This window comes from Terrapene carolina, unplaced genomic scaffold (assembly GCF_002925995.2).
Source record: "Terrapene carolina triunguis isolate 2854851 unplaced genomic scaffold, T_m_triunguis-2.0 Scaffold66, whole genome shotgun sequence".
NCBI classification, from domain to species: Eukaryota; Metazoa; Chordata; order Testudines; family Emydidae; genus Terrapene; species Terrapene triunguis.
This window is the reverse complement of record NW_020664417.1, coordinates 21,326,233-21,348,721: the sequence shown is the minus strand read 5'-3', so window position 1 is coordinate 21,348,721 and position 22,489 is coordinate 21,326,233. Positions and strand designations below refer to the sequence as shown.

The 22,489-nt window shown below is 37.5% G+C and overlaps 1 protein-coding gene across 1 annotated transcript in view; it reads left to right on the top strand.

Annotated features, from left to right (window-relative positions):
* LRBA (LPS responsive beige-like anchor protein) overlaps positions 1 to 22,489 on the top strand; it is a 558,096-nt gene that overhangs the window by 509,785 nt on the left and 25,822 nt on the right. Inside the window, exons 49-53 of the mRNA XM_024207579.3 lie at positions 2,252 to 2,341; positions 5,752 to 5,944; positions 8,741 to 8,803; positions 12,804 to 12,959; positions 17,731 to 17,898. Of these exons, the coding sequence (XP_024063347.2) occupies positions 2,252 to 2,341; positions 5,752 to 5,944; positions 8,741 to 8,803; positions 12,804 to 12,959; positions 17,731 to 17,898 (670 nt within the window). The remainder of the gene's footprint in view (positions 1 to 2,251; positions 2,342 to 5,751; positions 5,945 to 8,740; positions 8,804 to 12,803; positions 12,960 to 17,730; positions 17,899 to 22,489) is intronic.

The following is a 22,489-nucleotide window of genomic DNA, read 5'->3' as shown; positions in this document are numbered from 1 at the left end:
GAGCCCCGGCTGGGGCTCGGCTCTCCCCCCGGTGGCCAGAGCGCAGGGCGGCGAGCCCCAGCAGGTTGCTTGGTGCCTGGAGCCGGCCCTGTTTGTAGGGGGGTTTTGTGAGTCCTGATGCTGTGCAGGGAGGGTGGTATGTAGTGGCGCCATCCTATAGTGGGGATAGCTGTTAAAAGAAGCACCTAGAACGTTGGGTGTGACAACACTCTTTCATCCTTCCTCTGAGCATTGCATGTTGATTGTGATGTGGGAAATGGCGGAACTTGTGTAGGTCTGCTGTGGAACAATGTAACAGGAAAGTGACAGGCCAGAAACATCTTATCCATTAGGAAGCCTGCACTGTAACTAGTGCTCACTTCTGGCTAAAAGTCAGAGTACAAAGTTTTGGCTCAAGAACAAATTACTTGTTTTGCATTATATCTGAGACCCTTATCTTTTATAAGGAGTTCATTATTCATATAGGTTCCACAGCTTTGTCCTACATAGTTTCATATGCAAATAATAAACTGCAGCCAAGAATTGCTTAGCACTGCTCCTACCACTTCCTTTCTGGTTCACCTAAGAGAGCTGCTATCCATAAAGGTCCAACTTTTCATTGCAGTTGTGAGTACATTCGAACGTAGCACGTCCAACCACTAGAGGGTAGGGACTCTAACTGGCTTAGTATGTTGCAGTGTTTGATCACCAGTTGGCAGATATGTCAATTTGGTTTTGGACTGTGATTATGTTGTGGCTTGATAGTGCCCATTGGGTCTTGGCATAAGTGTGTGTGTGTGTGTTTTAAAAAGTTGGGTTTTTAAGATATTGAGCTTTAATACGCTTAGGATCAGATTCTGAGACACTTACTCCTTGGGCAGTCCCGATGAAATCATTGCTGCGGGAGCACTCAACCAGTAAGAGTATCAGAATCTGTCCCCATCATATTCACAACATTTGTTTTAGCTTATTCAAATACATCAAAAAAATGTATCATCAGTAAGGTCAAATGTTTTAGAATGGCACATTTCTTATCTATAAGGATGGCTGTCTAATTAAACCTCAAATCTTCAGCGAGAACTTCAGATAGCGTTTATTTTTTGCTTTTGTTCTTTCTACACTGAGCAATGTCATCTCTCTGAGTAGTAATTTATTCTTATCTGAAATGAATGAGCTAGTGAAAATTCACTGTAGGTGTTATCACACCACAGAAATATTAACCAGTGGTTAAAAATACAAAGTGCCAGGTAAGCCATAGAAGCATTAAGAGCCTTTTCTGTGGAAGTCAGAGTTCTTTGTGTGAAGCAACTAGAAAATAGAGGCCCTGAAGTGGATAAACATAATGGCCTAAACATTCAAAGGTGACTATTGTTATGGGTGCTTCGATTTTTGAGCACTCTGTTTGGATCACTTTAAGGGTCCTGATGTTTCAGAGGATGGGTGCGTCTGAAAATCAGGCTTTAAGGTTTTTCAAAATCTCTTAATCTCTTTTAGACCAATAGTGCAAACACAGAAAATCTAGATGGACAGACATAGGCAGGCAGTAAAGGGTTCTTACATCTCAAAATGTTAACTTAAAAGAATAGCAAAGTATGAGGTTGCATTTCCTTTGACTGTTTCAAGTGATTAGGTATCTAGAGAGAGATTCTGGCAATTTAAATAAAATATTTCTTGATGAATGTATATGGTAGAACTTATTTAAAGTTCGTGCTGTTTTTTTGTCTTCCAGTTCTATCTCCTCTACATTCTTATTGGTTGTTAATAATATAATGCACCCTACAATTAATTTGTCTTCCTTTTTTATAAAAATATATTGAAAAAATACATGCTACGTTACCCTTTTTTGTTGTCTTAATTATTGACATGAAACTGGATGCTTGAAGTTAAACAAAAAGTTGGAGGCTTTCTTAGTACCTGTAAAAGATTAACTTTTGTTCCTGAAGTATGACGTAAGAAGGATAAGCCAGTGTTAGAAAGGAGAAATGGAGCCAGTAAGGAGGGTTACTGATTATAATAGCCAGTTTCTGTTTAATATCACTGAGCAGGATGAGGTTTTGCAGTGTTTCTCATGGAAATAGCATCCACAGTACTAAAATGATTACCTCATTCTCAGTACCAGTGCCAAGCACTTAGCCCCACAGTGAACACACGGGGTTGATTTTCAACATGAAACAAGCCAGAAGTGTGGAATGACATTTTCAGGTGACAGTTATGGTTCTATTGCCTGTAATTAGCACCTCTTAACATGCAAACCTGCCTGTGCCTTTTCCAGGCTGTTGAAGCTCAAATACGAAGTTTTGGACAGACCCCTTCCCAACTACTCATAGAGCCACATCCTCCAAGAAGTTCTGCCATGCAGGTGGTATGTATCATATTAACTCTTTGTGACCCATTCACTTTTATTTATTTCTGCGGTGTTGCTTTAAATGTTCAGATTTTTTTCTTTTTTGGGGTGTGTTTGTGTGTGTGGGGGGGAATTTAAGATTCTGTGCATTGAATTATAAGCACAACTATCAGTCATTGCTATTGTATGCAATACTTGACTATTAATTCACTGATTGCTAAAAAGGTTATGCCAATTCACAGTACAGAAACTTATCAGTGTTACCTAAAAACACTTTGTCAGTGTAATTTGCTAAGGTCTTAGAACTTGTAGATCCAAATGTTTCAGCATTTCAAGCCCAATCCTGTGAGATTATACTGAGGTGCCGAGCATCCACAACTCCCTTTGAATATCAGTGGAGATGAGGGGTCTCCGAACCTCTCAGATTGCATTCAGCACCTTATAGGATCTGGCTCTTAGTGTCTACGGCCCCTGTGCTTCTCTTCTTTTCTCTGAATGGAAGGGAGCTTTGTACCAGTGGAGTCAGGCTAAATGTTATGGGGAAGACAAGAGCCCCCAGAAGTTGAACCCTGTGTAGAAGATTTATGGGTGGGGAGCGGGAAGGACTGGAAGCCATTATGCTCTATCATGTAGACCAACTCCTGAGGTGGATGCCAGGTGCTGGTACTTGAGGAAGGGAGTACCTGGAAATATATATCTCCTTGGGTATCTGTGCTGGTGGGAGCCAGTTAGGCTGGAAACAAGGGAATATACCCAGCCTTAGGAAGATTCCCTACGAGCTCTGGATTTAGGAGGTGGAGTCCCTAATCTTTCCCCCTAGGCATAATCTTTCCCCTTAAAAACTAGTAATTCTTGAGCTGAAACTTGCATAGTGAAGAATTTGTTTTAATTTGTTTTGCAGTAACACTAGGATGATAACATCCAGGCACTGAGTATTAACATGCTTTCTATTTTACTTCTACTTATTTGTAAATATAATTTTATTAATACAATTATTTTTTATTACTTTCCATTTTATACCATATGCAGCCCCAGGGTCTAAAATAACTTCATCTGTATCATCATAGAATTCAGAACTAAGTGTGTTAAATTATATTGTGACAGAATGAACCAAACATTCTATTAATTCGTGAGTCTCAATATGTTACATTCCCTTAATGGTCAAAGATGGTTGAAGGTTTTTAAAAATAAGTGTAAACAAGGGAATTCTACCTTTTAGGGTCTGTGAAACTTATGTTATTAGGGTTAAAAATGTTCCTGAACAGAAAGAGTTTTTAGATGAAATACACAAAACCCCCTAAAATTTATATATCATTACTTACACACCATGTACAAAAGGAGCCTAACAGACCTAAAACTTCTTATTCATGAACTACCAGCCTATGTCTATTGACTTCCTTGTCACTGACTCACAGGTTTAGCTGAATAAATTTGATGTGGTACCAAGCAGTTTGTGTAATAAGGACTGTACAGTTTCATCAGAGTATAGTATGTGATGATGTCCCTAGTAAATATTGGGCATTTAATGAAAGGAGTTACATTTCATGAAGTTAATTATATCTAACTTCTGTAGCTTTACATACAGAAACTAAGTTGTGGTTCACATTCTTACTTTACCATCTCCTTTGGTTATTAACATATAATTTTACAAACTGTTACACTGTTTTTTAAATTATTAGAATAAGGCTTCCATGAGGGGAAAAAATTGGGATTACAGTGTATTATGTGGGGAGGAGGGGCTTTTTTCCATCACACATAAGAATGCTTTATCATTGTACTATTCACTAAAGTTTCAGTGTTTTTTTTCCTGTGTGTGTGAATACAGCAGAAATTAAAGCCACCATGTGCTGTTAAGTGCACAAGCCATAATATACACCAGGTGTAGTAATTAGCAGTCACACGAAGGCTGCCTATATGTCTGGTTTTGCTGCTGTTGCTGTATCCCCCTGTGTTTTCACACCATCAGATAGCTGGATTTAATTGAGGCCACATCGGATGAGGCATTACTGACACCTTTAATTGAATGAGCATCCAGGGAGGATTAACTCATAATATTGATTGGCTTTTAGCCACTTGTTCAGAAGGGTGTCTGGGTAGCTTATTAGTTGCTTTTATTTACACCTTTATGCAAAGACTAAATAGGAATTCAGAGTGCAATATGTTTTTCTAAGTACTCTTAATAACTTTTTTAAAAGGCGTGATAATAAAAATGCAAATATATTTAATTTCTTTTATTAGTTCTGTATAAATATATATTAAATGTATGCACTTACATACACATTTATATATGCATATATGTACTGGAACATTGCAGGTAGAAAACAGCCAAGTGTACTGATCAGTATATTTTTATAAAGATATTAACTTAGTTATTGGGAAGAAGAAATACTAAAGGAATATGGATAAGAGTGGACAGTACAGTAATAACTCTGTCATCATAGCTTTTACTTATTTTGGTGCACCATATATTAGTGAAAACAAACTTGTTAAGTTCTGTTACTTTCTCAGCTCGGTAACTGTTTAACATGCAAATCACATGGATTTACCAAATTTATGAAAATCAATATTTGATTTTAACATTTTCAGTGATCTTGGGGGTCTTAGTTATAAACTTTCTAATTAATTACATTGAAAACAAAACTATTATATTTGGACTAGGGAGAATCTAGATTTATTTCCTCTCTTAGGCTTTTGTAGGAAGCAAAGGTATTTGCAACATAATAGGGTGATGTCTGTGTGATTCTGTCCACTTTATAAATGTTTCCTTTATAATTATGTTTAATTATGTTTTGCTTAAAAACACAGTTATAATTGTCTGTGTATTGCTTAAGTCTTATTTCTGTACAACATAAATACACACATTGCATGCATTTACTGTATGCACATATATTTTATTTATGTTTGCTTTTTTTTTTTTTTTTTTTTTTTTCTTTTTTTAATTTTTTTTTTTTTCTTTATTTTTTCATTTTTTTTTTCTTTTTTTTCGTTTGGCTTGTCAAAATCTTAGTCTGCCAACTAAATGGAGCCTCTGATGGTCTCTCGGAGCAGGAATTGCTCACTTTCTTGGTTATGGCCTTCTCTGAAATTGCTTTCCTTGATGTGCTACCTTTGTTGATATGGAAGATAATGCATTTGCCAGAGACAGGCAATTGGAAACTTTTTAATGGAACCTGCAGCAAACATTGACTTTAGATCTTTTCCTTTTCTGCAGTGCTGCTACCTTAATAGCATACATGAAGGATGTCCACTCAAAATAGTTGTTTCCACTAGCCTGTTTACTGCTACTTTATTTACTTTTACTTGCAGCTGCTATTGGTTCTTGCTTATTTTAATTCAGTCTTACTTCTCTTGTTCTGTCCTGTCTTTCTTTCCCCCTCCCTATCTTTTCTTTTCCCATGTGTTTGGGTTCTTGTTTGCCCACTCAACAGTATCTCCTCCTGCAGAGTCCATTGATGTTCACAGACCAAGCTCAACAGGATGTTATCATGGTCCTAAAGTTCCCATCCAACTCCCCTGTCACTCATGTAGCAGCCAACACCCAGTCTGGTCTGGCAACTCCTGCTGTGATCACAGTCACTGCTAACAGGCTATTTGCTGTGAACAAGTGGCATAACCTTCCTGGTAAGTAAAGAAATTTTAGCATTAGAAACTTCCACCACCACCAAGTGGTATTTTTCAGTTGGCTTTGTTTCAAAATCGGCAGTAGAAATATTTTAAATTTCTGTTTGCAAATGCTAATCCAGTCCATTGGTACATTGTACTCATTGCAGTTAGACAAAGATGACCTTTCTAAAGTACAACTGAACACTACAATTCAAGTTCTGCTAAGCAACAAGTTATTCAGGAGAAAGAGTTATTTACCAAAGCCATCGGGCAATATCCAAGAAAACATAAGCAACAGGTCACCACTTTATTATCATCATAAACATTTGCAAGCATCCAGTAGGCTAAATATATTCCTAACAGTTACTCAGCACAAAGGACCTGTAAAGCACAAGGCAGTGCTGTCCAGTACCTAAGGAACATGGCTTCCAGCTCTCATTTGTTCCTGATGAGATTTTTGTCCATCTTGGACCTCCTTTTCAGCCCTGTGCCCAGATTATGGAAGTAGGAACCTCTCTAATGTCTGGGAGGTATTGCTGCCACAGAAGCATTCACAACTTCCTGAGCTGGTTATGAAAACCACAACCAGAAATCAAAACTGAAAATATTTAGAATGCCCACATCCCCTGCAACTTGGACACCCAAAAAATCCAAAACTCTAGACACTTGAAAGTCTTTGTCAATAAAAAAAGAAACAACATATCGATAAACGTAACCACTCATCTTAATGATCCTTTTTGTAGTTTGTTGGACATTAACATATAGCTAGTTTTGTTATGAATTCCTGTATTTTCTAATCCTTGAGGGGACCCATCCTCAGTCCATAATTACAGCAGCCTCAAGCCAGAGCCACAAAAAGCAATTCATTTCTCCTGGCACCGCAGTAAATTGTTAGCTGGTCAGAGGGTTTCTATGAAGAAAAATACAGCTTCTTCCCAAATAGTTTAAATAGAGGACAATCTTTTAATGTTTGGACCAGGCTAATGTCTACATCACTGATTTTCTGCAAGGAAATTTGGACCCACATTCCTTTGATTACATTTTGAAAAAAGCCAGATGACCCCAATGCTCTTTTCCAGCTGTTGTAAATCACTGACCAACAATGTCCAAGTGGAAAACTCTTGACCTTATTCCAGCACCATTTCACCCACCTAAGAAGCTCTAATAAAAAAAAAATCCAAAAACAAAATATGTTGTCTATATAGCTGACAAAGACATGACTGAAAACTGTGGATAATACTCACAGCATTTGGATGGAAAGAATATGACAACCGCCTCCCATGCTACTATATGACCTTAAACATACTTTCAATAGTCAATGGATTAAAAATCTCTACAAGAATGCATAAAATTCAACAGTCATATACAGGAAAAAATATCTGGTGGATGTTCTAAAATTATAGGAGTTGCTTTGGCTTCTCCATATGCATGCTAGTTGGTGATCTATTTACCAGCAACAAATGCCTGCAGACAGCTACCTCCATATTCTGTTCTCCAGAAACGGCAGCACAGTAAGACAGGTTTCTGAGCCACTGTCATTGTATACACCGTCGGGCACTTCAAAAGTGTTCTCTCTGTGCAGAGAGCCGGAGAAAAATCTACACTTCAAAAACTCATTTGAGAGCTAGTACACTGACCACTACTGCCAGGCTATTGTGGAATGCCACATTTGAGAGAGCTGGATATGCCTTCCTGGAATGGGAAGGAGCTGAAGTTAGCCTTGGCTGTCGTAACCTTCAAATCCAGTAGTAAAATTGGGCTTTGCATAGGTGTAGGAGGCCAGTACTACAACTATTCCATATCTTCCACTGTGATCATAGCACTGTCCACAGGGAATACTTGCACTATGAGTTGTCATGACAAACCATGTTTAGTTGGCAAGTAATCGCTTGTCACTGACTACTATTTAAGATCCCCACACCTGCCTCACTCAACCAATCTGGTGGCTTTATCAACCAGTTTATGACATCAGTGTCCAACAAAGCACGTCTATACAGGGCTGGAACTGGCACTGTTTCATAAAATATTAATGTTTCATTGCAGCACTGCTGTTGAGTTGCATTTAAACTATGAAATCAATCTGATGATATTAAGTTTTATAATAAAGCTATGCTTTGCAAGGTAATTGGAGAAATGAGAGATGTTACACCTATGATTTATCTATTATATTAGCTTCCACTTCCAAGAGGGTTTGGGGGTTTTTAACTGAGCTGTGGAAAACTAATGTTGAAGTAAAATCCAGTAGGTAAATATTCCAGAGACATGCCAGGTGCTTGGACATTTAGACAAAATGTTGGTCTGCAGAATTATTTATTTAGTTTTATTAAACTTGCAAATAAATGTTTTTCAATGATAGATGAAACATTAAATATTATGTCACTTGGAGATTTCTGTCTCCATCACAAACTGAAATTTTCTGAAAGGTCCGTTATGCTTTGCTGTTCAAAGCAGCCCTTTGAAAAGGGGGGGAAATAGTATTTGCTACAGTCAGCAGATGGTTGTCACATTTTGTTTTCAGTGCTCTTTACCACTTAATTTTGTTTTGTTGTGACATGAGAGGTTGCCAGTAAAGCATCTGCTATCGCTTATGGCTCGGGACCTGAGCCATTGATGAAGGCACACATTCAGGATAGCACTAATCTAAAATAAATGTTTAATAAGCAGCCCATGAAAGCGGCTGGAATTTTTTTTATTCAGTCAAGAAAGAAACTTGAATGGTTAAACAGTTGCTTATAGGATTTGATTTATCATTTTTATGTGGCTCAACATATGAAAATAATGCTGACTTTTAAAATCTTCTTTCCTGAATTTCAGCTCATCAAGGTGCTGTACAGGACCAGCCATACCAGCTGCCAGTGGAAATCGATCCTCTCATAGGTCTGTCACTTTCTTCTCTCTTTGCGATTCATTAAGCTCTGTATGGTGGCCCTGAAGTGTAGATTACGGTTGTTTTTCACTTGCTGGTTGCTGGGAATGGAATTTTCCTGATAAACCATTTGCATGCAAATTGGAATGCAATGAGCTGTGGCTATGCTGGTATTTCATCAACTCCCCCTCGTTGGTTTGCCTAATTTGAACAGGCCTAGGACGCGTGTCAGTGAAAATTAATATGGATGCTGTAATAATGTGTGATTGAGAATGTGCATGAAGTACTGTCAGGATAATATTGGATCTTTTCATCACTCAGACTTGTTGATGAGCAGGAGCGAGGCACGTTATGATGAATTGGTGCACTGGTAATGTGATGGAGCTCCTTTGCTGAGGAAATTTTCATAATACCAGTGGGGTTCTTAACAGCACTGTGTTGTGAAAAATAAAACTGTGGTGCCAGGGTTTCATCGTTAAAGGAGATCAATCCTTTCTTCATAGACCTGCTGTTCATGCTGAGGGGATTAATGCGTAATTGCAAAGCGGTTCCAAAGTTGAAATCTATTGCTCTGCCAGTTTTAGTGTTAAGATATTAGTATTCATTTTTCTAGGGCACTACAGTCTTTTGGATCACCATCAGTGGTTAAGTGTGTGTGTCTGTGTTTTTAAGGAGAGAGAAAAGAGTCTCACTTTCATTTAAATGAATCTTTATAATAAATGAGTAGTTTATTATAGTGGTGCTTTTCATATTAGCATAGTTGGTTCAGTTGTTTATACTATAAACCCTTATTTTTGGGTGGGAGGATTACCATTTGGCTCTAATTCAGCACGATTTGTAACTTGGCACATGATGATTCTGCCTTGGAGGCACTTTAAAAACAAAACAAATTTGAAAAGAAATATTCCCTCATTTTTAATTTGAGAGGCTAATAAATAAATAATTTTTTCTTTTTTTTTAAGCCTCATAATTTCTCTGTTTTTTAAACTGACAATTTCGGGCTGATAGTTTATTGAATGAAAACATGAACTGACCAATTATAATTGCATTTAAAAACCAAGACTATTTACTTATTTTTAAATTATTTTTTTGCCTGACTCTCCACTATCACGTGCATGGTAGAGTGGTATAATTTGTCTATCAAATAGTTAACTACTTTTAAAAATTAATATGCACAGTAAATGTTTCACAGGAAGTGCACATTGACCATTCCCTAGTTTTTATTTATAAATTTATAATTTTTTATTTATTAATTTATAAATGCCATTGTTTCTCAAAGTAATATAGTGCTCTCCATAGAGCATTTCTAGAGGTTGTTACTTAGTGGACCCAGCTGAGATCAAGGCCCCATTGTGTTAGGTACTGTACAAACAAACAATAAGCAACAGTCCCTGCTCTGAATTGCTTACAATAAGAGCATACAAGACCTCAAAGGTTAGGAAGTGTTATCATCATTTTACAAATGGGGAGCCAAGGCACAAAGAGATTAAAGGCCTGATCCAAATCCTTGTGAAGTCAATGGGAGCCTTTAAATGACTTGCTGTAGTCTGTGGCAGAAATGAACCCAGATCTCCTGAATCTGTTTAGTGCCTAAACTACAAGACCATGCTTTATCTCTTCTCAAACGGATCTTCTACAAATCCTCAGATGTGTGAATTTGTAACACCTGCAGTGTCCTATACTCAAATGTATAATCTCTTATACCTCACTTTTGGCAGGACTTGTAATAGTGGCTTATTATTTATAACTTTAATCACTTGGGCTGAAATTTTCTGTCCCAGGTGTCTGTCTAAAGTTGAATTATTTTAGATGACTTCAGCCTAAACAGTTCAGCAGTTTCCAATGAGGAGGCTAGTGAAAAATATGTTGTTTTGCCCAGGTTAAAGAATTCTGATGAGCTTTTCACTGAAAAGCTCTATTACCCCAATGCTTTGGAGCAGGAGCTTGAAATTTGGCAAGGGGGTGGCCTTTTTGCCATCAACGTGCCGTTTGCTGTCTACATGAATATCTGCCCAAATTTGGCCAAGTTATATGCCTTTGAAAAATCACAGATTGTACATGCTCAGTAGAGACTTCTTAGATTTTAGCAGCTAAATCCCCCCGTCCCAAAATCTGTCTGCAGTGAGCATGCTCCAGCACTAGACGTAGTATGCAGGATTTTCCCTGCATTCGCAGCTTTGGGCTGCTGCAGGCCAAGCCGAAGTTAGATCCAGGCACCTGAACTGAGAACAGGGAGCCTGTCTTTCTTGTGCTTTCAGTAGCTCCCCTGCTAGGTCCAGGCAACATGAAGGAGGAAGCTGCCAATTCAAATGCAGAGGAAGCAAAAGCCAGACTTGCAGGCGGATGCAGGAGAGGGAGTAGATTGGGATGTGGCATCGGGGGGAGCACTGAGTTTGGACAAAGATCCCATGGAGAGAAACTGGGACTGGGGTCCTGTGTGGATGGGAACGTAGATGAGAGAAAGGGCAGTTGGAGGTCAGGGTGGGGAAGAGACACAGGTAGGGTGAGAACCTGGGACAGGGAGAACTGGGACAGCCTGGGCAAGATGACTGGGGTTAAGGAGTGGGGGTTTAGGGGAGATTGGGACAGGGAGTCCAGAGAAGTGAGATTTGGACTTGCTGGGCAAGGAGACTAAAACTGGGATGAGAACCTGGGGAGTGGAGACTGCGGTTAGTAGGTGAGGAGAATGAGCCTGGGATAAGGAGCCAGGAGTCAGGAAGAGACAGGACTGTGTGCCCTGGAATGGAACTCAAGGTTCCTGAGTCTCACCATTCCTCTGCTGTCAGCAGGTATCTATGAAACCCACTGGCAAAATATGTCTCCTCCCCTTCTAGTGCTGGTCCACATAAAGGATGATAACCTATAGTTGCTTTCAGTTACTCAGTTAGCTTAAGTGGCAGAAATCTATGTGGTGGATCTAATGGTTCTAACCCTGCTGATGACCCATGTGGGTGTCAATATGATGCCACAAGATGGAATTTCTGTTTATTCAGTTTTCTTTTTTAAAAACCTAGGAAAATACACACAAACTACATCACAATAACATTATTAAGGTTGCAAAGTGAAACACTCAAAGATTAGAAAATGCCAGAATTCAGGTAACCTGGGCAGCCCTTGTGCATTAGCATTATGATATATGCTTGAAGGATGTTCTGACGACTAATTAGTTAATATTTGTATAGTGCTCAAAATGTAAAGTTCTATATAAATGCTACTACTAATGCTAGTGATTACTGCCAATATTTATTTATTTATTTATTTATTTTCATTTTAATTGTTGTGTGGAGGTGCAACCGATGCTTGGGTAGATACAATCAATCTATTATATGATTTTGAAATCGTAGTGTTGGCTACTACATGGGAGCCACTGTAACATTGTGCCACATGTACTGTATTACTATGGCGCTACTTTTTTTCTCTGCTAGGCAGACATTTTTGATTAGCCATTATATTTTTGTGTATTCATACTTCTGTAACTATTTGCTTTTATATTTCCCAGTTGCATTTTACTTAAAGAAGGGTTTACTTGTATCTTGATACGTACTACAAGAAATTGCTATTATTGTAATACCTCAAAGTATATTGGGCATTGTACAGTACATTTAGAAAGACATGTTTCCTGCCACAAATGTCATGGTGGATAATCAGTGAGGCATGCGCTCCCAAAGTGACATTGTGGCCAAAAGAGCTAATGTGATCCTGGGATGCATAAATTTGGGAATCTTGAGTAGGAAAAGAGAGGCTATTTTACCTCTATATTTGGCACTGGTGAGACTGCTGCTGGAAGTTGGACTAGATGATTATCTTGGTGCCTTCTGACCTTGTACAATTAGATATCAAACAAGATGCAAGGAGTATGGGTAACAAAAGGAGATGGAGTGAGGTCGGGGAGGGGCAGCAGTAAAATTAGTTTAGATACATGCATATCAATTTGCAAAGGTGTTAGAATTCAATGAACATAGATGCTAACAATGATGCTCCATGTCTCCTCTTGCACATTCTTCTCTTTAGCCAGCAATACAAGTATGCACAGGAGACAAATCACTGACCTGTTAGACCAAAGCATTCAGGTCCATTCCCAGTGTTTTGTCATCACCTCTGACAATCGTTATATCCTGGTTTGTGGCTTTTGGGACAAGAGTTTCCGGGTCTATTCTACTGATACAGGTTAGTGGAATCTTAACCAATGGAAAAACCTAGAAAGTATGCATGTGTTTGAGGTGGGGAGCATGGTACTGTTTTCCATTCACTACTACCCTGAAACATATTTGGGGGGATGAGAATATATTTCTTCTTCAAAGAATGGCAGGAATTATTATTAAATTCCTCCCACTCCATTCTGCATAGAATGCTATCAGGAGCAGAAGTAGCTGACTATTGCTTTGTACATATTCATTTGTTTCTGAACACCTACGGGACACACTGAGCTTAATTCTACAGGTTCACAAGAAAACCAAACTACTGAGTTTGTTTAAAGCTTTGCAGACTAGGGGAATTAATTGTTTCTTGAGTGCTTACCTGAATGAAATTCTGTTCTGTTTTATATATAATTGAGAAAAATATTTTAAGAAACACAGCAGAGCCCATTTGAAATAATACCAAAGTGTATAAGTGCAGTAACACAGTGAAGCTGTTGGAGAAAAGCAAACTTCTCAAATTCTGAGGGTCTCAAAAGGTGCAATACAAAGATAGAAATGGAGCCATTAAAAAGAATGAAGAATGAATCCTCTCACACAATGTAAATTGGCCAATATGCAGGACCTCAGTTCTGTGGAAATGTGTGATCCCTGCAGACTGACAGGTACATCCATGTCTTGCTATGTTGAAGACAATCATGGAGGGTAAGAATCATGGAGGTACAGAAAAAATATGCACGTTTTTCTTCCCATTCATTGCCTTATAATAGGAATAGCAATCTCACTGAAGGGCACTTCCTTTGGATTAATGACCAGTTGGGGTTAATATGTCTGGGACATCAACCCTTCCAGCAGGTTATTATCCTATATGTTCTTCATCGTTACTTAAATAGATTTGTTAATAATGTGTTTCACACTTACCAAACCAAAATATTTTATAAAACAACAGAACAGTCGGACTGGACCCCAGCATACTTTGGAGGTGGGGCATTCGTCATTTGTGCAATTTAATACACGACTGCTACTGTAAATGAGAAGTTTACTGTATGTTGGCTGACGTCAATCCTTTACAGAGAACCTTCAGTTTAACAGTTCAGTCCTTCTCTTTAGTGAAAGTCAGAAACGTGGTTTTAAAGAGATCTTTAGAGAAAATAACTAGGTATGGTAAATATGCCACACAATTTCTTGCCTTACATTCAAAATATATTGACTAATGTGTTCTTAATTTTTTCATTGTTGAAAAGTGAGCACATGTTTACATTTAAGGCTAACTGACTTCAGTGTCATGATGAGAAACTAATATTATTTTGGAACTCATCTCCAAATGGCTTCTTAATGAAGTCGTTGCAACTGTATTTAAGTCATAATCAGAGATTACTAGTTAACTTAATTTTGAAATAACTGATTCTGATATGATTAAAAGCAAATTACTTATGCTTGCCAAGAAAGTTGTAAAACACCAGAAAGTTTTATCTATATTTCTTCAATTTGTTAATATCCAACACACAAACAAAATCTGGCTGTAGTGTAATTTAAATAAATTCAGTTACAAGGGTTTTTTTAATATTAAAACAAAAGTATAGCAGTCAAATACCTTTTCTGAGCTTGGCGGAGCAGCAAGGGAAAAAGATGTGATCAGTAATGTATAATGGCAAGCTATCACAAGTGTTGAATTCAATTATATTTTAGCACTTAAACAAAAAAAGAACCTTTTTCTTATTAGATTTCAGGGGGTTTTGTAACAGGAAATACTTTTAGCGTAAATCATGCTTTCTGGTTACAGCTAGTACAGCGGAGGCACAATAAAACTTTCCTCCAGTGGTGGGAATTATTTTCAGACAGTCTTTTAGATGCAGTAGTGCAGAGGCTTGAGTCTGAATTTTTTTATTTGTAGCACAGCTGTCAAATAAAACATTAACTAGAAAATTTGTTCTGTCAAAAAAGGGATATCCTAGTGCATATGGTAATATTTGATATTGCTGTGTGGAGAGGAGGATTGGTATTAAAGGAAATAAAAAAAAAAGTTGAAGAACTCTTATGAGATTCAGTAAGTAATTTAACAAAGATAAAAAGAAGCAACGAATTTCTGTTTTGATGGTTGGGTTGTATTGAGTGAAGCTTAACCCCATGACAATAACATAGTAAAACTAGTAGGGCAGCGCAAACGTATGAGCAGCTGTCAAACAAGTCTTGAAGAATGTTTGTTTTCTATAACAGAAACTAAAAATATAGAATATCTTGGGGAAAAAATCTCTTAAACTCATAGCTCTTTAAGAATAAACTTACTGTTTCAAAAATATAAATCACCCCAAGTAGTTGAATAACTAAGGGGATACAATTGGAAAAGAGATGGTATAATTTAATCACAACAAAATTTAAAACAAATAATTGATAAATAAATAGAAGGTTCAGGAAAAGCTGTCTATTCTATGAGATTAAATATATTGCCTGAGATAAAGTTGTATGCTCTGAAAGTTTTTCACTGTTGCCTTCCAAGCTCTGCAGATCAATAGCTTTGCTGACTAAAATGGTTGACCATCCAGCAATTTGGCTGAGACAAATACATGACCTGGGAACCTAAGTGAAAAACCCTCAGCACAGGGGTAACTTCTGATGTCGCAGCACATTTAGAGCCAAAAGACAGTTTTAAATGGTATAATAAAACATAATATGGACTGGAGTCACCAAGTTATAGGAAAATTTTTGCTGCTTGGGTAAAACGTATAACCTCCTGTGAGCCTGCAACAGGATTATGTCCCACTATCACGTTCAGTCACTTTTCAACCTCATGAAGAAATAATGTTTCATTATAAACATCAATTCCCCATTCATATATCCATTGTATAACTTTGCCTCCTCGATGGAATCATACAGGTTAGAGATAGAAAGATGTATTAGATCAGAGTTTTTCCTTCTTAAAACAAGATTGTTTCCTATAGAAAGAACACTTTCTAGTGCTTTGTCCATTCTACAGTAGTTTTAAAAGTCTTAAATTGACAAGATTTCCTCCCACCACAGTCCATGGGAGATTTTTCCAGCCAAATACATCTTGCTGGCAATTTTTTGATAGCTTAAATTTTCCTTTTCTTAATTTCATCCCATTACACCACCCCTATATACCACACTATAGATATATCCTGAGGTGTTTATATATACATCTCCCTCCCTCCCTCCCAGGTGTTTGCACCCTTCTGATTCTTGTGTTAGGTTTTCTCCACTGTAGTTATTGCTTCATACCTTTAATCTTTTATTATAAATCTGTCCTTCCAGCCCTTTATCTGAACTCTCTCTCCCTAGTGTGTCATTATTTCTGTTTTAATTTTTTTGTGCAAAACTGAATGCAATAATCCAGGTGCAGTCACAGCAGAAACCGTATAGGTAAGAACTATGACCTGTTATCTTCCACCTTTAATCTTTTATTTATGCAGCCCCAAACTTTACTGTTCTCTCTCTTTCTTTCTTCCTTCTCCTCCCCCCCCTCCCCCACACTTTATCATGGTACAAAGTCATGTCTCCCCCCACTATCATCCCTAGGTCAATTCAGTGTTGCAGCTTCCCACATTTCTCCTTATATTGATCTAATATGTTTCAGGATAGTTTTGTTTTTTTAACTCCTCCCAATTTATCATCATTTGTAAGTTTCATTAATATCCAGTTTCTGCTTGCTCATTAGTCTTTCTACTTTATCATTGATGAGGGTGTTAAATATATCCCATCTATCTATGGTCTGCTATTAACAGGTTCCAGTAGCCCCAGCAAGATGGATTCTGGTGCCTATGCCCTCACTTTAAAGAGCTTTTTCTCTTACCCAATCTCCCTCCCTCTATGTGGGGGTCTTCAGAGGGCAGTTGTAGTTAGCCTTATAAGTGTTCGCTCACACATGCAAACCCAACCCACATGAACGTACACATACACACACTTATGAAAATGTGGCCCTGTTAAGTTAAGGTTAAAAAGTAATAAGCATATTCATATTTTTAAAGATCCATGAATTGCACATTTTTCACTGTCTAAGTAAAGTTGAGTTTATCTAGGTTTTCCTTTCATGTTCGTTTTTATGTAACTATTAATGGCTTGAATACTTACACAACAGACAGAAACTTTGCTTGTCAGGTATGTCTTTTGAGCTTTTATGGGCATTGCAAGTGTTCTCAAAGGTAAGAAAGCTGGTAGAAATGGTTGGCTAGTATATTAAATGTGATGGAGGAACTAAAGCAGAAGTTTAATTTTATACAGATTTTCTGAATTGTATGCATTTTTTGTAATTGAATAAATGCTCAAAGAGCTGGTTATGTTTCATTTTCCATGTCACATTCACGATTCCCTATGTCCTAACTGTTCTGGAGCCTCTATGCACTGTTATCAGATTTACATTTTTAACTGCTACTTTCACCAGTAAACTGCATTAAAATAAATTCCGTCATTGCAAATTTATGTCATTATGTTTCTTTATTCTATATATTTAAACTCATGACTGCAACATGAGTTTAAATATATAGAATAATGAAACATACTGGCTTGGCAGGATTTAGAGTAAGATACAAATCTGTAATCGATTCTTATTCACTCTATGCCCTATACAGACTGCTGCGTTCTTAAATAGTTTCCCATCCCATCCGGATATAAAAAATTGACACATGAATTTGTCTTTCACAACCAACAGCAATTGAAGTTTTTATCTAGACTTTCTTTTATAAACATTGCTCATGAAAGTACCACTAAAACATTTTGTAATATGTTTAGTAAAGTCTACGAAAAATCATTAACAGGAATGTTTTAAACTTAGATTTTATATGTTTCAGGTAAACTAATACAAGTAGTGTTTGGGCACTGGGATGTTGTCACCTGTCTTGCCCGCTCTGAATCGTACATTGGAGGAAATTGTTACATTCTCTCAGGATCACGTGATGCAACACTGCTGCTCTGGTACTGGAATGGCAAAACCAATAGCATTGGTGATAACTCAAGTGGTAAGTAAAACCTATATTATGAGTAAACTGCATGTGGCATGAGATAAGTCATTACAGAAGTACTCAGTGCTTTTACGTAAAACTAAAATCAAAGTACAACATTTTTAGTATTTATGTGAAGTTTAAACAGTGCTTGCTTTGACCACATAAATATGTTATAGAGCCACAGTACTGACTCCTTACAATAAGCTTGTGAGATACTTAACATCACAAGTACAATTTTGCCTCTCACCCTTTTGACTTGATATTTTGCAGGCTTTACTGTTAGATCTGCAGAGAATTTTTTTTTTTTTTTTAAACAGATCAACTGGACATGCAGTTTTGGAAGGTGTCGGGTTTTTTAAATAAACACTTTAACATTACCCATTCAGTGAAGATTGTTCTTTATAAGATCTTGTATAATAAATTCAAAAATATGCATACATGTGTAGATTCAGACACCCTTACTCCCATTGGGTAGTATCTTACCTTCCAATCAAAATACTCATGGAGTTAGCTACTAGTCAGTGGGAGTAAGGGTGTCAGAATCTGACACACAATGACTTGTGCAAAATAATAATAATGATAATTACTTGGGGTCCTCAAAAGATAATAGGCTTAAGACACCTAGGTGTTTTTTTGTTTTGGTTGGTTGGATTTTTAAGTATTAAGCGCCAAAAAAACTTTTTTCTATCTAGTATAATTTATACTTGTTCACATGGAAACAATACACAATTGGTTCTAAACCATCAATCTGAAGTATAATTAAATAAGAATCACATGTCTTTTTTTCAGTTATTTGCAAGATTTGTGGTTCAACTTACTTTTTTCTAAGACTGGTTGGTTTTGGAATTATTTACTCTCAGTATTTGACTTTCTGAGAGCTCAATGATGTACACCTCTACTCCTATATAACACTGTCCTCGGGAGCCAAAAAATCTTACCGCGTTATAGGTGAAACCGCGTTATATCGAACTTGCTTTGATTTGCCGGAGCGCGCAGCCCTGCGCCCCCCCCTCCCCCCCCCGGAGCACTGCTTTACCGCATTCTATCCGAATTCATGTTATATCGAGTCGCGTTATATCGGGGTAGAGGTGTATCTGAGTGTTTGTGAAATAAGTTCATAAGTCCACAAACTACTTAGATTGTCGCCCAAGTAGATTACAAAATCTGCAGGCATAGCATGAATAGGCTACCAACATATTTTAAATAGGCTGATTCAAGGAACAGAAAAGCTTCATGGATGCACCCAGCATAGTTTTATAAGTTCCTTAAAATAAATAAAGGAGAACAGAATCTTTGTGGGCACAATATGCATAGATTGCAATCTGATGGTCAGGGAAACGGCAAACACTGCCTATTCTTGCAGCGCTTATAAATTTAGGAAGCCCCAAGTAGTCTTGTTCAAGGAACTTAAAAGTTTTACAGGCCCATCAGGTAGAGCTTTAAATTCTAGGAAGCAAAGCAGTCCTCTTCAGAAAACACTTTAGTAATTTACTGCTATGAAGCATTCAAGATTTGCAAGAGTTGCCTACTATGTTTACAGGGTCCACAAGATTCTTTACAGATCTGCAACCCCATCCTGTGGAATTTATGAACTTATGCAATTACTTTGTTTCCATGCACACAGGTCTTGCCTACAGTGTTTTCAAGATCTTCAGTCTGTAAGCTCCATTCTGATAATTACAAACCACTTACTATAGTGGGATTTAGCACCTCAAACGGCCAGTCTATGTCCATGGATTTTGTAAATCCATTAGATATCTCTTTTAATGTTAAGTACATTCTCAGAGTTCCTTATTCTAGGATTTGTAAAGTTTACGTGCTACTCCAGTAAACTGATAGACTTCATACATTTAAAGGCTCAGCGTTTAGAAACTCAGAAGGGAAGCTGATGTAGATAGCAACCTTCATGACCTATTCCTTTTAGTGTTCACAAACCTCATAATCTCTGAAGATAGTTAATTTTAGGACTGAGTATTTACAAGGTCTGCAGGTAAACTGGAAGTGTTTTTACTCACCTGAGGTATTTCTTGTAAATTACAATAAGCTCCTGAGGATCCAACTCCTATTTAGGGCATAAGGCCTCTGTTCACCATTGACCTTAGTCACAAATCAATTCTGAGAGCTGATTTCCAGTAAGGGGATAAAAATGATTCTCTGAGCAGGATTCCACTATTTCCCAAAATTCCGGGACACTCCTAGATTGCTCTGTGAGATTAGTGCTTGTCTCTCCTCCATCCCAGCTATGTCCAAAAGGGCCAGATGGGTGCGGGAATAGGGAGACACTTGGCACCCCCCTCTAGATCAAATTAAATATAAAATGTACTACATGGCAGGCAGGTATGGAATAAAACTCATCTATATCTTGCTACAGTGCTACCCAGTGTTACACTTGAGAATCGCCTGTTTCATTCAATAGGGGTTACATGGATGTAAATGAAAGCAGAATTTGACCCTATGCAAATAACATTTGAAAAAGATATCAACTATAGTGCTATCAAATGTTGCTAAGAGTGAAGTTAAAAGCTGTGTATATAGGCATTTATACTGTGCCCATCATTGTGGTATCTCTTCCATTGACATAGCCAAAACTGATTTAAACTTTCGTGTGGCCTCTTAAAAATGAAAAAACCTAAATCATATTCCAGGAAAAAAGATTTGTGCAGCTGAAACAACACCCTCCACATCTGTTAAGATAGAATTAAGACTAAATATCTCTTAAAGATGTAATTACGGATGTATACTGAGACATGAAAACAACAAAAAGTGTATCCATTTCAAATTTTAATTGCTGGAAGGCAAAAAAGGAAGCAATTATCAGAAATTCCAATCCATCCTTGCTTCCAGTCAGATGGATATAGATGAAAGGTGCTTTGTTCTGTTAAAAGACCTTGTGGCTCACATGCCCATCCAGGTGGATGACCAGAGCACTCAGCCCTAGTGCATATCTAAACCAAATGAGTGTGGACCAACAGGAAAGTCAGAGGATCAGCCTTAATTAATTCTGGTGGTGGGGAAGGTTTCCTCAATTTCACCTCTCCCAACCAGCTGCATAAGGATGAAGAGGGTTCCCCTCACATTGCTATCAACTTTATCAAGGACCACCTGATGGTGTCTCTTCCTTCCCCTGCCAGTCCTGTCAAAGCTCCACCTGATGGGTGGGCATAATAGCTGCTAGATATTTCTATTTGACACCTCGATCGATTGGTCCTTCTGCCCTCATATAGATTGCACCGATCACAACACGTCTTCCATTCTTCTCGTATCCTGGCCTTCCGTCTCCATGTGCGGCCATGTCTTTTCACGATAAAATTGTCCCGTCTCTTTGGAGGTTGGCCGAGTGGTGATTTCCAACAACAACAATTTCTATTTAGACTTGTTAATAGTTATTTTTTAATATTTATATTATAGTTGTGCCTGGAAGCCCTATCAGCAATTGGAACCCCTTGTTGCTAGGCCTATACACTTATACAATGAAAAGACAGCACCAACAAGCTTACAATATAGTGGTCTAAATTCATTGTAGGTGTAACTTTATTGACTTCTGTGTCTAGTCAAAACCATCTATAAGGGAAACCCAAAAGACATGTTTCTGCCCAGTTCTGATTCTGTCAGAAATGTGAGAACTCCAGCCCGGCCACTGAAAGAAAAGAGCAACAAGTATATGACTGTCTATTTTTTTGTGTCAGAGATTTATAGACACTGATTCTGTAAGTGACTCTGCACAGGCAAACTCCTGCACGGTCATAGAGCACCACTGAAGTAAATGAGTTCCACCCACATAGTCACATGCAGGATTGGCGCTATAGGTATTAATCGTTTCATCCGTTATTCGTTGGTCTTTTGTATTGAAAGTTTCTGATCTGTTACCACGAAGTAGTTTTTAATAATATAAATTGATGTATGATTTTGACAATACATCCATCATTTAATTTAACATTTTTTATCGTTTATTTTTTCTAGTTTTTAAAATGTAAATGTATTTATTTATTGTGAATTCAATCTTAATAACAGCTACACACCAAAGGGCACTCAAGGGGCCCCCTTTACACACCATAGTATTAAGAGTTGCAACAACAATCATCTAAAACAGCAGCACTGCTTCCATTCCTCCCCACTACCCTATTCCTCCTCTAACCGCCTCTCAGTGGACCAATATGACTTAGCTCCCCCTTCACACATTCCCACCAGTGACATTTCACCTAAGTTGCTTGATTTTGTTTCATTACTTCAGGAAGCATTGAGCTCTGGCTGCCTTTGTTAATGTTTTAAAATAGTACCTAACCCAAGCTGACAAGCCATTATGGTTGTGGCATAGTTAATAAATAAATGTTTCATTTGATTATTTATATCAAAATATTTATAAAAAATAACTTTCCATCAGTAACTGCTCAACCATAAATCTACTGTATGGGAAAATTCTTCATCTTATTGTTTTGCAGAAGAAATGTGTTACCAAAATAAATATTATTTAAACTTGTTTATATATTTTCTTTTTTAAATTTTATGTTAAGTCCTGTTCCTGTGTCTGCTTGTTTTGGCTGAATCATCAGCTTTTTCTTTCTTTCTTTCTTTCTTTCTTTCTTTCTTTCTTTCTTTCTTTCTTTCT